General features: G+C 32.9%; 1 protein-coding gene across 1 annotated transcript in view; it reads left to right on the top strand.

Annotated features, from left to right (window-relative positions):
• Nucleotides 1-13,966, top strand: part of LOC110038551 (peroxisome biogenesis protein 22) — a 41,762-nt gene that overhangs the window by 13,686 nt on the left and 14,110 nt on the right. The window contains exons 4-5 of the mRNA XM_020743424.1: nucleotides 3,562-3,618; nucleotides 3,695-3,796. Coding sequence (XP_020599083.1) covers nucleotides 3,562-3,618; nucleotides 3,695-3,796 — 159 coding nt within the window. The remainder of the gene's footprint in view (nucleotides 1-3,561; nucleotides 3,619-3,694; nucleotides 3,797-13,966) is intronic.

Raw genomic sequence — 13,966 nt, 5'->3', positions numbered from 1 at the left:
AAAGTGATGAATACTATTTAGAAAGTTTTGCTTCATATCTTTTACATCTTTTAACTTGTTGCGTAAGGTGTCAAAAGTATGATTAAGCTTATTGTTCCAGTCAATGTTTTTGTAAGGATTGTAAGCTGATCTATTGGCACATATTACGTGCCATGATGATCCGCACAGAAGTAATGAAAGACTAACATGGAAGAATTTTAGGTCTTTTGCACTGCTAATAAACCAATATTGATAAACTTATACAATTATTTCTTTATCAACTTTGTCTTTGAAAGGAGTTCATCACAACTTGAAGTTTGTTATTTTATGACATTGCCTTGATGGTTCATTTCCTTGGAAATTGTGTTACACTTCAAATTCTTTAAAATGATGACATGAATCTACTTTAGCTCTATAACTAAATGAAAGAGAATAGTTGTGGTCGTAGCGATTTGGATGATGATATGCGTTTATATGTTTATATGATGTATTTTAGGGTTGGAGAAGTTGTGATGTGGTGCTGACCAAGCTAAGGAAACCAACCAAGAATGAGAACGATAACGGAAGGAAGATGCTTACTAGTAATTTAAAAAAATAATAATGATTTTTTTTTAAGTAATCACTAAAGCAATTTCATGGAATTACAAGGATAATTGAAGCTTTTAATATAAAACTTCAAAGGAAGAAGAAAGTCACCAAAATGTCATCGAGTTAATAATAAAAGTAAAAAACATACATTTCTCTTAAATGATTACTTTCATGGTTACATTACACTCGTTATGTAGAAAATAATATGGAATAACCCTAGTCCTAATCAAGCATGACTAGATTATGCATTAATGTAATGTTTTTAAGCATTCAATTATAATATTACCCGTGGTGATTGACTATGATATAATAGGAAGTGTGTGGTTTTAAAAATAAGAACTAGATGAATTCCAAGTGCTTTTGGGGTTTGATTATTTTTTATTTGGTAAACTAATGACATTATTATTTGAGTACATATTGATTCATAATGAGTGGATGACTGGCCACATGGCTGAATGGACTCTGCTTTCTTTAACAGAGTTAGCTTGAATTTATTTTTCTATTGTTTACCTTTATGGACGGAATCACATTAGCAAGAAGTCCATGGATAGTATTTGTAAATTTTGGAGGTGCATATGATGTTTTTGATTTTTCAGAAACTATCTTATTAGACATAAGTTTTGGGGTGAGGGTGGGTTTAATAGGCGGATAACTTTTAACAGTTAAGGGGAATATTGACAATGGTTTTGAATGGGCATGGGAGTTGGTTCAGATTTGAACTTTTGTGGAGTTCGTGGGGAAGTTTTCTCAAGGGACATGATTTTAGTTTTGTGGGCTAAAATTATTTTTTGCATAAGGACTACTTCAAGATTTTAATGAAGTGGAGCTGCTAATATATCAACAAAGTGATGAATACTAATTAGAAAGTCATGCATTATCTCTTCCATGTCTTTTATATGTGTAAGGTGTCAAAAGTGTGATTGAGCTTATTTTTCCAGACAATGCCTCTGTTATGGTTTGTAAGCTAATCCATTGACATATATTGGGGTGCCATGATGAGCCGCACAAAAGTAATGAAAGACTAACATGGAAGAATTTTAGTTATGTAATTACTTAAAAAAGTTTCAGACCTTAAGCCGTAACTCATTTATTTCCTTGCTGCCTAGTCTTCTGCTATCGAAATAGAGTTTTAAGCTCTCAATCAAGCGTCTCCCGCACGCTTGTTGCTTTAACCTGCTCACAGACTCTTGGAATAAAATGCCTATGCTCAAAGTGAAAACCCACTTGAGCTGCTCCTTCTGCAAAAAACTAGTTGAAGCATCTCTAGAGCTGAGGGAGCTTTGCGTGAATGGGGAAAACCGCTCAGCTCCTCACTTCTTTCTCTTTAAATTAGGTCACTTCCACTCACCTTCGGTCTTCCCTTTCCTCGCATAAACACTGCTACAAGAGTGTTAATGACGAGAGGGGAAGTTTTGCTCGAGCTGCTCGAGCTCGTTAGATCTCAAGAATGAAAGAAAATAACGCACACAAGCCGCTTGTCTCCTCTTTTCTTTCTCTTGCTTCTTTCTCTTTTTCTCTGGCTTCTTTTTCTTGTTCTTGGGCACGACTTCTTCCTCTTTTCATTCGCTGTATCACGTGTGCTTTCTTGTTTGTTTCATTCGAATGAGGGGACGGGAGGATTAATCTTTCGTAGGCTTTCCAATTAGTGGTAGGGAAACAATCGAACAATGTTATGAACACAGAGTTTCAATTCATTTTATCTTATTTTTTTAAGTTAATTAAAATTTTAAAAGTGTAATATTACATGATAGGCATAATTTCAATGAGAAAACCAACAAGCACTCAGAGAATGGCATAATCTCCTAATTTTTTTAAATTTATCAGCAAATCTTATCGAATTGTGAATCGTGAACATGAACTAATCTATAGATGATATCGAGGAAAGGGACAAGTTAAGGGATAAGTTAATGTTTGATGAAAAGCATTAACAACGGATTATCACAGACATATTTGAGAGAATTTAATGACAAACATACGTACTCCGCATATGCAATATCTTGAACTCATGACCACTTTTTTTGGGAGGCCGAAGCTCTCTCAACCAATAGGCTAATGCGGATTGCATAGGGTCATTATAAGGAGCATCATCATGCATGCTTAAAAATCACCTTGCTTTTTTATTCCAAGAAAATAAAAATAAAATTTGTGTGTTTTTTGCACCATATGCATGTTACATGTTATGAGCAAAATTGTGCTCCATCATGCACGACTGTGTTACGGTTATGCATTGTGTTGTGATTTATATTATTTTGCTCTTTTTACAAATATTAATTGAATCCTTTGCATTTGTGAAGGTTTTATTGTTCTATTCCAGGACTGGCAAATTTGTTCTTTGATAAACATACAGTTGAAAGAGAAGAAAAGCTTTGGAAAAGCATTAGCGAACTAATTGCGAGTACTGTGACGATTATTCATATAATTTAGGTGATAATTTTATAAATTGTCAGAAGGGGGTGATATCCCTCTTTATATGGTGGTCCAATCTTGGATTTTAGGACTCTGCAGCCTGCACATCTATGATGACCTGGAAAGATTAAAATTTTTTGATTGTCAGGTGGTAAATCATAGGATCGTATTTACTATAATTTCTGCTAACTTTTTTGCGAAATTCAGAGCATGGAAACATGATATATTTTACTCTTTATATTGACTCATTTGAAGCATCATTCCGGCTTCATCACAGTGTAGTCGGTCCTCAAGAGTGCCAATTGATATATAAATTGTTATTTTTATTTATATATTGATTCATACATCAAAATTTTCTATTTTAAAAGTTTAGATGGTGTTAGCTTGGTTGGAGTCATTTAATCTGTCTACTTGTTCGTATATGAAATTTACTTTGAGGGACATTTGGTGGAACAATATAGCATTAATCATATTGAATCATGTTTACCATTTTAACTGCAGCGTATGCTCAATCATAGTCATCTTCTTCATGGAAAATATGCGTCAAGTGCCTATCATGATTTATGCTTTAATGCATTTTTTGCACAGGTGACTTGCCAGCTACTTGGTGTCATTTTGGAAGAAAAAAATCCTGAAGAGCTTCAAGTAAATAGCAGAAACTTAGGGCTCCCTTGAGTTCTAGATACATATCTGTTTTCAAGTTCAAAACCTTTACTTGCAGAAACAAGCTACGGTGAGGCCTTCTGTGGTCGAAGTGCTTCGAGAAATCGCCAAATGTTGTGATTTTTATCTAATGGAGAGAGTACTTGATGATGAGTCTGAGGTGAGCGTAGTGAAGTAATAATTGTGCTTTCTGCTGATATTTACTTGCATTGTTGTTAACAATATGATTATGCTATATTATTTACTTGCATTGTTGTTAACAATATGATTATGCTGCATGATGGGGTCTTTTCATCTAAAATTCCATGCAGAAGCAATTATTCAATTGTAATCACTTCGTATCCTATCAACTTATATGCTACACAATATATGATAAAATTCTTCACATAACTATTTCAGATAAATTTTATGAATTCTCCTCTGTATTTTGGTTGAGTGTAATAAAATGTTTTTGACTTAGTGCACTTACGTCTTTTATCTTGATTTTTATTCCACATCTTCGGTGTATCATTCTCTAATGCAACAAAATTGGTGTGATGCATATAAATCAGCATGGGAATTTAGGATTCACAGATCACGTTCTGCAAAATGTGATAAGTTTCTTTAAATATACAATAGTTGATTTGAGAATTATACTCCACATGATAACATAATGATATAATAAATTTAAAGAAATTAGTAAGAAATTTGAACAACATAAAATTAAGCTTGAATTGTAATTTAATCACCATAAATAGATTCCTAGTTTCTAAAATTTGAACAAACTTAACGGCACAAACTAGCAATAATTAGAAGAGCTTTAGTAAAGAGAAGAAGATATTAAAGTAAAAATTGTAAGTTTCATATTCGTTCTAGCAGATAAATCCCCCCTATATTTTTAGAGTTACACTGGTACGACAGTAAGTGGATCACATATTCAACTTTCATGCTTGAGATTAAAACTGAAAGAAATTTTTATTCAACCAAGGATAATTTTTTGCAAGCCTTCGAACATCTATTTATACTCTTTTTTTGTTTAGTGAATCTAATTAGCTTCAACCCAATGCACCAACCTTATCCAAAAATAATAAAATTAAAACACCCCCAAATATATATATTTTTTAAACCAACTTTAGCCACACAACGGTAAGGTTTGTGAATTGCAAAGTAGCCAGAGAAGCAATCAGCATGAATTTTGTAACCTGTAACTCTACCTATCGAATACCTATTACAGTCCCAGAAAGAACACCAACAAAGCTACAATTTTAGAAGCAAGAGAAGTTTGATCAACTTGTTTGGCTTGAAAAAGTGTCAGCTTTGATAAATAATGCTTTTGATGCCACCATAATGACAACCAAGTAAGAACTATAGGTAGCAGTTTTATTGAACTTGATGGTAGCTAAGAATCAAATCTGATATCATACCAAATCATACAAACGAACTTAGAATTAGAAAACAAATACTCCGTTTCTCAAGGTCATCATGATCGGTTGCCTCAAATTACTTGAAATTTCTTAACTCATTATTTGATGTGGTGCTTCCAACAAGAATAATGACAATTTTTTATCAAATTTGACCGACTTGGACAAATTTGGCTTTGCAATTGGCATTTGATATTTGTCAAAAACATTTGAACATAGATTTTACATGTCTTGTAATTTAATTCACAAAGTCATAAAAAATAGGTTTCTCTTGCTAGTGGAAAAGATTTACCTTTAGAATCCTTCATCAACATCGTACAAATTTTTATCATCCTCAATTACCTGAAGAACAAGTTGAATTGAATTATGTGCAGAGGATTACATGAGTTTTACGAAGAAGAGGTGGAAAAAGAAGACTCCGAGGAATAGATAGCAGGATCTTGAAATATGGTCAATTTAGACCCATTGGAATCTATTAATATCATAGTATTTTGAATTTTCAATTTTTTGGGATAAGTTCCAGTTCATTGCAGAATTTTAATTGATTGTACTTTCATCACATTTAATTTCTTAAAAGTTTCCGTGGGAGATTTTTTGAATTTAAACACATCATACCTCTATCACCATATTTAAACTCCGCATATCATTTATTCATATCAGCAACTTATAATTGTCATAGTTTATAGCCATTTTTTGAGAATAAATTTTTTTTTGTAATTCTGACAAATCATGTAATTTATGTAAATGCTATCAATGCTAATATGCTTTTTAAGAGATATTCATGATGACTTATCACTAAATCCTAGAAATTGAAATGCTAATAAAATTGTAAGTAGGCAAACTATGCAGTTATGATATCCATGTATAGGCGAAGAACCCTTTTAAGGTAGAATTAATGAATTTAGTTTAAATATAAATGATGATGAATTATACACTTTTAAAATTGACTCAGTGGATAGGGTCTTAAATTTCAGGTGTTTTAAAATTATTTACCATTAACAAATTCTCTAACAAATTGACGCCTCTTAGCTTTTGTTACGAGGCTAATTTATTTAATTCATTTGACACTAAATGACAACATTAATAGCAATCTGGTTATTCAATCATAGCAAAAAAATTAGAAGATAATTCATTAATAAATGTTTTTTGGATCATTCTTTGTTCATTTTTACATTTGAAATATAATTAATATCTATTGTTAGTTAAGATTTATATATATATATATATATGTTCATTAACACTGCCATTATCGGTCCTATGCCCGAATGTGAAAAGTGGAGGGTTGCGTTAGATAGTTGATAGCCAGCGTAAAACTTATAAAAGAAAATCATGACATGAATTCTTTTGATTTTTGTGTAAGTGTTAGGGCGTCCCCTAGAAGCGACGCGCTGCATAGCCTGAATATAGTAAAAAGTGTGCAAGGGCTGTTACACCGACGCCTGGGTGTAGTGTCAAATAAGCAAGGACTCCCATATTACCGACGGATGCGAATAAAGAAGTTAGTCCATAAAACAAATGAAATTAATATTATGATAGGATCTTGGAATATAGGCACTCTCAATGGTAAATTAATAGAATTAGTTGACATTATGATTTATAGAAAGATTAATATCTTATGTTTTCAAGAAATTAAATGGGTTGAAGAAAAGGCTAAGGAGATTGATAACTTAGGTTTTAAACTTTGGTATTCTAATAAGAGTCACACTAGAAATGTAAGTGTAATTATAGATAAGAGTTTGAAAGATAATGTTGTAAAAATTAATAGAGTTGGAGATAGAGTTATAGCCTTTAAGATTATCATTGATACAAAAATTTTTAATATTATAAGTGCTTATGCTCCTCAAGTAGGTTTAGATATAATGTTTAAAGATAAATTCTGGAATGACTTAGAAGACTTAATACAAACGACATCTCTTGAAGAAAGAATTTTTATTGGAGGAGATTAGGAGATTTAAATGGACAAAATGGACATGTCAATAGAGTGGTAGAATATTTTAGAAATATTTATGGTGGCTATGATTTTGGAATGACTAATGAAGAAAGTAAAACTATTTTAGATTTTACTTTAGCATATGATTTTGTTATTACTAATACTTTATTTAAGAAAAGAGATGAAAATCTTATTAATTATAAGAATGGTTTCAATAAAACACAAATTGATTATTTTCTTATGAGAAGAAGATATATTCGAGATTGTAAAGATTATGAGGATTTAAGTACCCAACATCGTTTATTAGTTCTAGATTTTAAGATGAAGAGTTGTAAAAGAAATAATACTAGGACTCATAATCATAGAATTAGATGGGGGAATTTAAAAGACAAATAAAATTATTTCTATGAGTAAAATTCAAGATTTCAAAATTTGGAATGTTTATGATGGAACAAATTCTATGTGGGATAGTGCAACAAACACTATTAAACAAGTAGTAAAATATGTAATTGGAGAATATAGAAGCATGAAAATCTGATTAAGGAACATAGTTAGAAAAGGTCTTTGTAATTGGTATATGAAACTTCCAACTATGGAATCTGCAACACAAAAGCAGAATTGAAAATTATTTATTAATTGAACCCAAGAATGTTTATAGATTTTCGCAGAGAGTCTAAAAGAATAATATGAGATGCTAAAAATTCTGCTTTTATTGATCTTTATAATGTATTAGATACTAAGGAGAATGAAAAATATATGTATAAACTAGCTAAATAAAGAGAAAGAAAAGTAAATATTTAATTCAAGTAAAGTGTATTAAAGAAGAAAATCAAAAAGTGCTTTTCTTAGAAAAAAATATTCAACATAGGTGGATGAGTTAATTTGATAAACTTTTTAATGAAGTTTCTGAAAATACGATCGACCTTAGTGATCTTAATATCGTTAATAATAATAAAACGTTTCATTTTTAACGTCGTATTAGTAAAGAAAAAGTTGAAGATGCTTTAAAGAAAATCAAGGGTGGAAAGTTTGTAGGACTTGATGATATCCCAATTGTAGTATGAAAATGCTTAAGAGATTTGGTAGTTTTTTTGCTTACTAAACTCTTTAATATTATTTAAAAACTAAAAAGATGGCTGAGGAGTGGATTAAGAGTATTTTGGTCCCCATTTTAAGAATAAAGAGGATGCGCAAGAGTGTGCAAATTAGAGATGAATTAAGTTGATGTGTCATACTTTAAAGTTATGGGAGAGGGTAATTGAACATGGGTTAAGACGTATTTAAAAGATTTCTCATAATCAATTTGGATTTATGTCGGGCAGGTATACTATGGAAGCTATACATTTATTCAGAAGTTTGGGGGAGAAGTTCATAGATGAGATAATAAGGAGAATCTACATTTAATTTTTATTGATTTAGAAAAAGCTTACGATAAGGTTCCAAGAGATATCCTTTGGAGAGTTCTTGAGAAGAAAGGTGTTGATATGACTTATATTCAAGTCATTAAAGATATGTATACTAGAGCTGTTACTTGTGTTCAAACTGAAGAAGGATTGATCAAATATTTTCCTATTTATGTTGGATTACATCAAGGATCGGCTTTAAGTTTTTGCTTTAGTTATGGATGGTGTTTGCTTTAGTTATGGATGGTGTTACTGGACATTTACAAGAGGATGTACCTTGGTGTATGCTTTTTGCTGATGATTCTTCTCGTGGATAAGACGAGAGAAAAAAACCATGAAAAACTTGATTAATGGAGGGCTGCATTAGAGTCTAAAGGCCGTCATTTGTGTAGAAACTTAAACTGAATACATGGAATGTAATTTTAGTAGTAGTAGCTCTAGTGACAGAAGTGTAACTTTGGGTGATCAAATTATTAAAATGTGTGAACGATTTACATATCTCGGGTTTGTTGTTCAAAACAATGGTGATATAGATGGGGTTGTTAATAGTAGAATTCAAGTTGGTTGTTTGAAGTGGAGGAATTCTTCGGGCCTTTTGTGTGATAGAAAAGTACCACTTAGATTGAAAGTAAAATTTTATAAGACTGTGGTGAGACTTGCAATGCTTTATGGCGTTGAATGTTGGCCTTTAAAAGTGAAGCATAATACTAAGTTAAGTGTTGCCAAGATGACAATGATTAGGTGGATGAGTGGCTTTACACGCAGAGACAAAATGCGAAATGAATATATCCATGATAGGGTTGTTGTAGCTTTCGTGATGGACAAAATTAGAGAAAGTCGTCATAGATTATTTGGTCACATTAAGCATCGACCATTTGATGATACGATTAGGAGTGTAGATATTTTAGATTGGACTTATGTTAAGAAAGCTAGAGGTAAACCTAGGAAGACTTGGGCTTATTGTATAAAAAACGATCTTAATTTATTAGAACCAAATGAAAATACCTCACATAGTGGGATTGAGGCTTTGTTGTTGTTGTTGTTGTATATATATGTTAATGAACACGGTCTCATCATTGTTTTTAAAGTGCTAAGTGTAATGCAACTCTAAAGTGTTCTTTATTGCTTTATTGCACAAAGTACTAACTGAACTAGAGCATTTATAGTTTGCATATCATATGAAAATTGTGTATGCAATACTTATGTCAAATTTAAAATAAATCAATAAGTTTTTTACAAATATAATGATACATTTATTAAAATAATTTATAGATATTCAAAATTAAATAAAAAAAATGTAATGGATAGAAATAATGAGGTATTGTAAAATTAATTTAAAATCATTAATAAACTAGTGAGATTGCGGGACTTGTGGATTCAAAGCTGAGGCAGTGTGAACTAAGAGATCGTGATAGATGAGAAATAAATTAGTGTATTTTGGGAAGATACTTTTGAGATAGAAGCTATTAACAAAAACATCAAGAACCATTGAAAAAATATGAGAATTTGCTAGGGAGTTAGAGTGAAGAGTAGAACAAACAGTAAAAGGCTAGCTCTCGTGTAAAAGGGATTGTTACAAGACATAACATAAAGCAAATGATTATACCTGGTTGCTATCACACATGTTGAACTGAACCATGAAATCCAAACCAAGATTTTTCTGAGCAGTACCTAAGTGTATGGTGTTCTGATATTGTGTGACAAAGTGGTGCAACAAATGCGGTTTGATATGAGCTTGTGTTTCATAGGCATGCAATCTGTAGGCCTAACACATCACTTTACTTTTCTCCTTAATTGCTTTGAAATATTAACACCGGGTCTAATGTAAATATTGTTGTAGATTTAAAATCATTAGATCTAGATTAATATTGTAATTGCACACCATTTCATTTAACGTCCCCTCTAAGGAATATTCATGAATTGCCTTTTATCAATTTTAACATCAACCATACATGATTTTTATTTTAGGGTGTATGTAACATGTTTCATAGAAGATGGCATTTCTTTTTTTTAGAGGCATGAATCACGTAAGTGCTGGTTCAATTATTTTGTTTGTAGGACTCATCAATATCCAAAGCCTTATATAAAGTCTTATTTAAGGTTTTTGCTGAACTATAGCTTATTTTATTCTTAATTTTTCACGTAGAACCTTTGGTGAAACAAATAATAGTAGAAAGATAATTTCAAGGCAAATAATATTTAAATGAAATTCTATTCACTATTCATAATACTGGATAATATATTTACATAATTTATAATACTTAAGTTGATAATGTAGTTGAGCAATCTATTCGCCAAATTATGAGTTTCTCTTTGGGTCTGTTTGGGGTAGCTGCAGCTTATCCAGCTTTTGCTGATGAGCAGCTGATCCTGATAATGTGCTGATGAGCAGCTGATCCGAATAAGCTGACTGGTTGTTTGGTTTGTGCGTTTGGAAAACAGTTGATTTGTAGCTGTTTCTGGATAAATGATCATTTTGCCCCTGAACTGAATAAACTGTTACGCTGTTTGGTTTCTGCGGTTTTAGAACAACTGATTTGCAACTTTTTATGGAAAAATAATCATTTTGGCCACGTACAATGAAGCTGTTCGCAATAGTATTGTAATGGAACACATTCAACATACTAAAATCCAAAAAAAATCATTTTTACATATATAACACTCAATTCTTATGGATTTACATATCGCACATCAAAACTTTCATTTTTACACTCATACCACAAAATTCCAATGTATTTACATATCTAACACTTAAATTTTACTTTCAGCAGTCTCACAAAAGAAATTTTTAAATGAAGCATGAACAAAAAAAAAATCAGAGGTAAATCGCTCAAGTAAACAAGAAAATTTTACTGCAAAAAAAAATCAGAGGTAAATCACTCAACTAAAAAAAATCAGAGTTTCCTTCGGCAGTGATGAGCAGCGGAGAGGTAGTAGCGTTGCTTGCGGCTTCCTTCGGCAGGGATGAGCAGTGGTGAACTTCGTTTGATGCAGTGATGAGCAGCGGAGAGGTAGGAGCGTTGCTTGCGGCTTCCTTCGGCAGGGATGAGCAGTGCAGAGGTAGGAGCATTTCCTTTGGCAGTGACTTCCTTTGGCTTCCTTCGGCAGGGATTAGCTTCGGCAGAGCGCTAGTCGGATCAGGTTTGAGAACGCTGGATCGCGGGGTTATACCTGCAATCCGTGTCTAATAGAAATAATAGAACGCTGTAAATCGGTGTTTTGACAAACACAAGTAAAACGTGCGAACCAAACATAAAAACGGCGTTTTCAAAAACGCCGGCCCTTAGTAACATCTCTCCAAAATATTGAGCTTATCTACTAGTTCTAATTGGGACATTCAACTCTTTGAGAATTAAATAAATTGTATTTTTTTTAAGAAATCTTCAAAATCATTTTTCCATCTTGAAATTTCTTAAAATCATACATCCCGTTGAATTAAAGGATGCGATTTTAAATCCTATAGTAGTTTTGTTGTTGTTTGATAATTTAGGGCTGTTTGGTTGGCTGGAAAGGTAGTGTGTTGCATTTGAAATGTACGAGTCTAATTTTTGGTTGTGCGGTTGGCTCAGAAAGGAATTCATTATATGATTGTGATGAATTTCAAATGGAGTTAATAAGTCATTTTGAGTGTTTGAAATTCCTTAAGATTTGGGCGATATCTAAATACACTGCAAATGGTGGTGGCTACTGCATCTGCTGCAACTGCGACCTCTCACTACACTACCACCATCGCTGCCACATTCAGCCACCGACATCGCCGCCGCTGGCCATTGCTGATGCTTGCCGCCAGTACAACCCAAACTGCAGTCGCAACTTCCGACCACTATCCGCCTACTACGTCGTTGCTGCAATGCAAGTCGCCCTTGGCCATTCCCTACTCGACCAATATAGTTTGGAGGGTGTTATTGTTGTTGCCTTGGCCACCTCTCTTTCCAGGTGTTGTCACGACAGCCCAGATCATCTCCTACTGTCACGGCCTCGACCATCTGTTGCTGCCACCGCTAGTTGCTATTCCTTGCCGCTGTCGTGGCCACCTTCTGTCGCTGTCGATGCTCAGTACATCAATTTTATGTTGCATTTCCTTTTACATTGCATTTCTTTTTTAGCAAACCAGTCAATCCCTTAAATAACATCATTAGTTATATGAGGACATAATATATTTGAAAAAAATAGGACACGACGCGTCATGGACACTTTTTTATATTTAATTAATTATTAATTTAAAATATATATTTTTTTTCATTATTCTTTATTAAAAATATCACAACATAAATTATGTAAGAATAAAATTTAACTTCATAAATTTAATTTATATTATAAAACATCATGCTTATGCAAATTCATTTTTAAAATTAGATATAATATATTTTAAAAGAATTCATCTAACTTATAATTCAATTTATCTACTAAAATTTAAAAAATCTTATGATTACAAAGAGAGAATTACTAATTCTCGGTTTCGATGAATATTGGATTCACCTTTGATGCTCGATTTTGATGAATGCTAGAGTGAGCTTCAACGTGACAAGAGATGAGACGGTTTCAACTATGAGGTTTAATTAAAACTTTACATATATTTATAATTTTCTCATTATGGAATCTCATTTTCTCGCAATCGTGTTAAGTTCACATTCTATGCGGCGTCGAGATGTGTCTCATACGTATTCAGGCCTAAGAAAATTCAGACATGTTTTATGGTGTTCGAGAAATGTCGGGGTGTGTTAGACAAGTGTCGGTGTTCGATACGTGTCTGACATTGGTACGATACTTTTTTTAGAAGTTCGGTGCTACATAGTTTTAAATTCATTAGAATTGGTCAATATCTAAATACACTGCAAATGGTGTTGGCTACTGCACCTACTGCAACAACTGTGACCTCCCACTGCACTCCCACCACCGTTGCCACATTCAGCCACCGACATGGCCGTCCCCGCCCCTGCTCACCGCTGCTATCCCAAATACAGTTGCAACTTTCGACCACTGTTTGCCTACTACTATTGTCGCTGCAACGCCAATCGCCCTTGGCCATTCCCTCCTCGACTAATACAGCTTGGCGGGTGGTGTTGCTGTTGACTTGGCCACCTCACTTGCCAGGTGTCGTCGCGGCAGCCCAGACCATCGTTTGTTGTTGCGACCTCGATTATCTGCTGCCACCACCGCTAGCTGCCACCCCTCACCATTGGCGTGGCCACTGCCGTCACCGTTGATGCTCAATACATCACTTTTACGCTACATTTTTTTTACATTGCATTTCTTTTTTAGCAAACCAGTCGATCCCTTAAATAGCGTTTTTAATTAAATACTTTTGATGACCCAATTAATGTCTGACCTGTAGTTGATGTGTTAACATAATCATAATATTTGATACTAATTTGTTGTATGGTTGTTTGGTTTTTTAGGATTTTCTAATGCAACTAAAATGATGCAATGTATGCAGATGAGGCATGAGAACTTATGATACATATACCACAAGTAATATAATGACCACATATATTTTATGAAATCAATAGAAAATTTGAATAATATAAATTCATCAAGCAATTATAATTTTAACATTGTAAATATATTCCCAGCTTTATTAAATTTAAAGAAAATCT

Source organism: Phalaenopsis equestris, unplaced genomic scaffold (genome assembly GCF_001263595.1).
Source record: "Phalaenopsis equestris unplaced genomic scaffold, ASM126359v1 Scaffold233067, whole genome shotgun sequence".
Classification (NCBI taxonomy): Eukaryota; Viridiplantae; Streptophyta; class Magnoliopsida; order Asparagales; family Orchidaceae; genus Phalaenopsis; species Phalaenopsis equestris.
The sequence above is the reverse complement of the archived record's forward strand: the minus strand, read 5'-3'. Positions and strand labels throughout refer to the sequence as shown.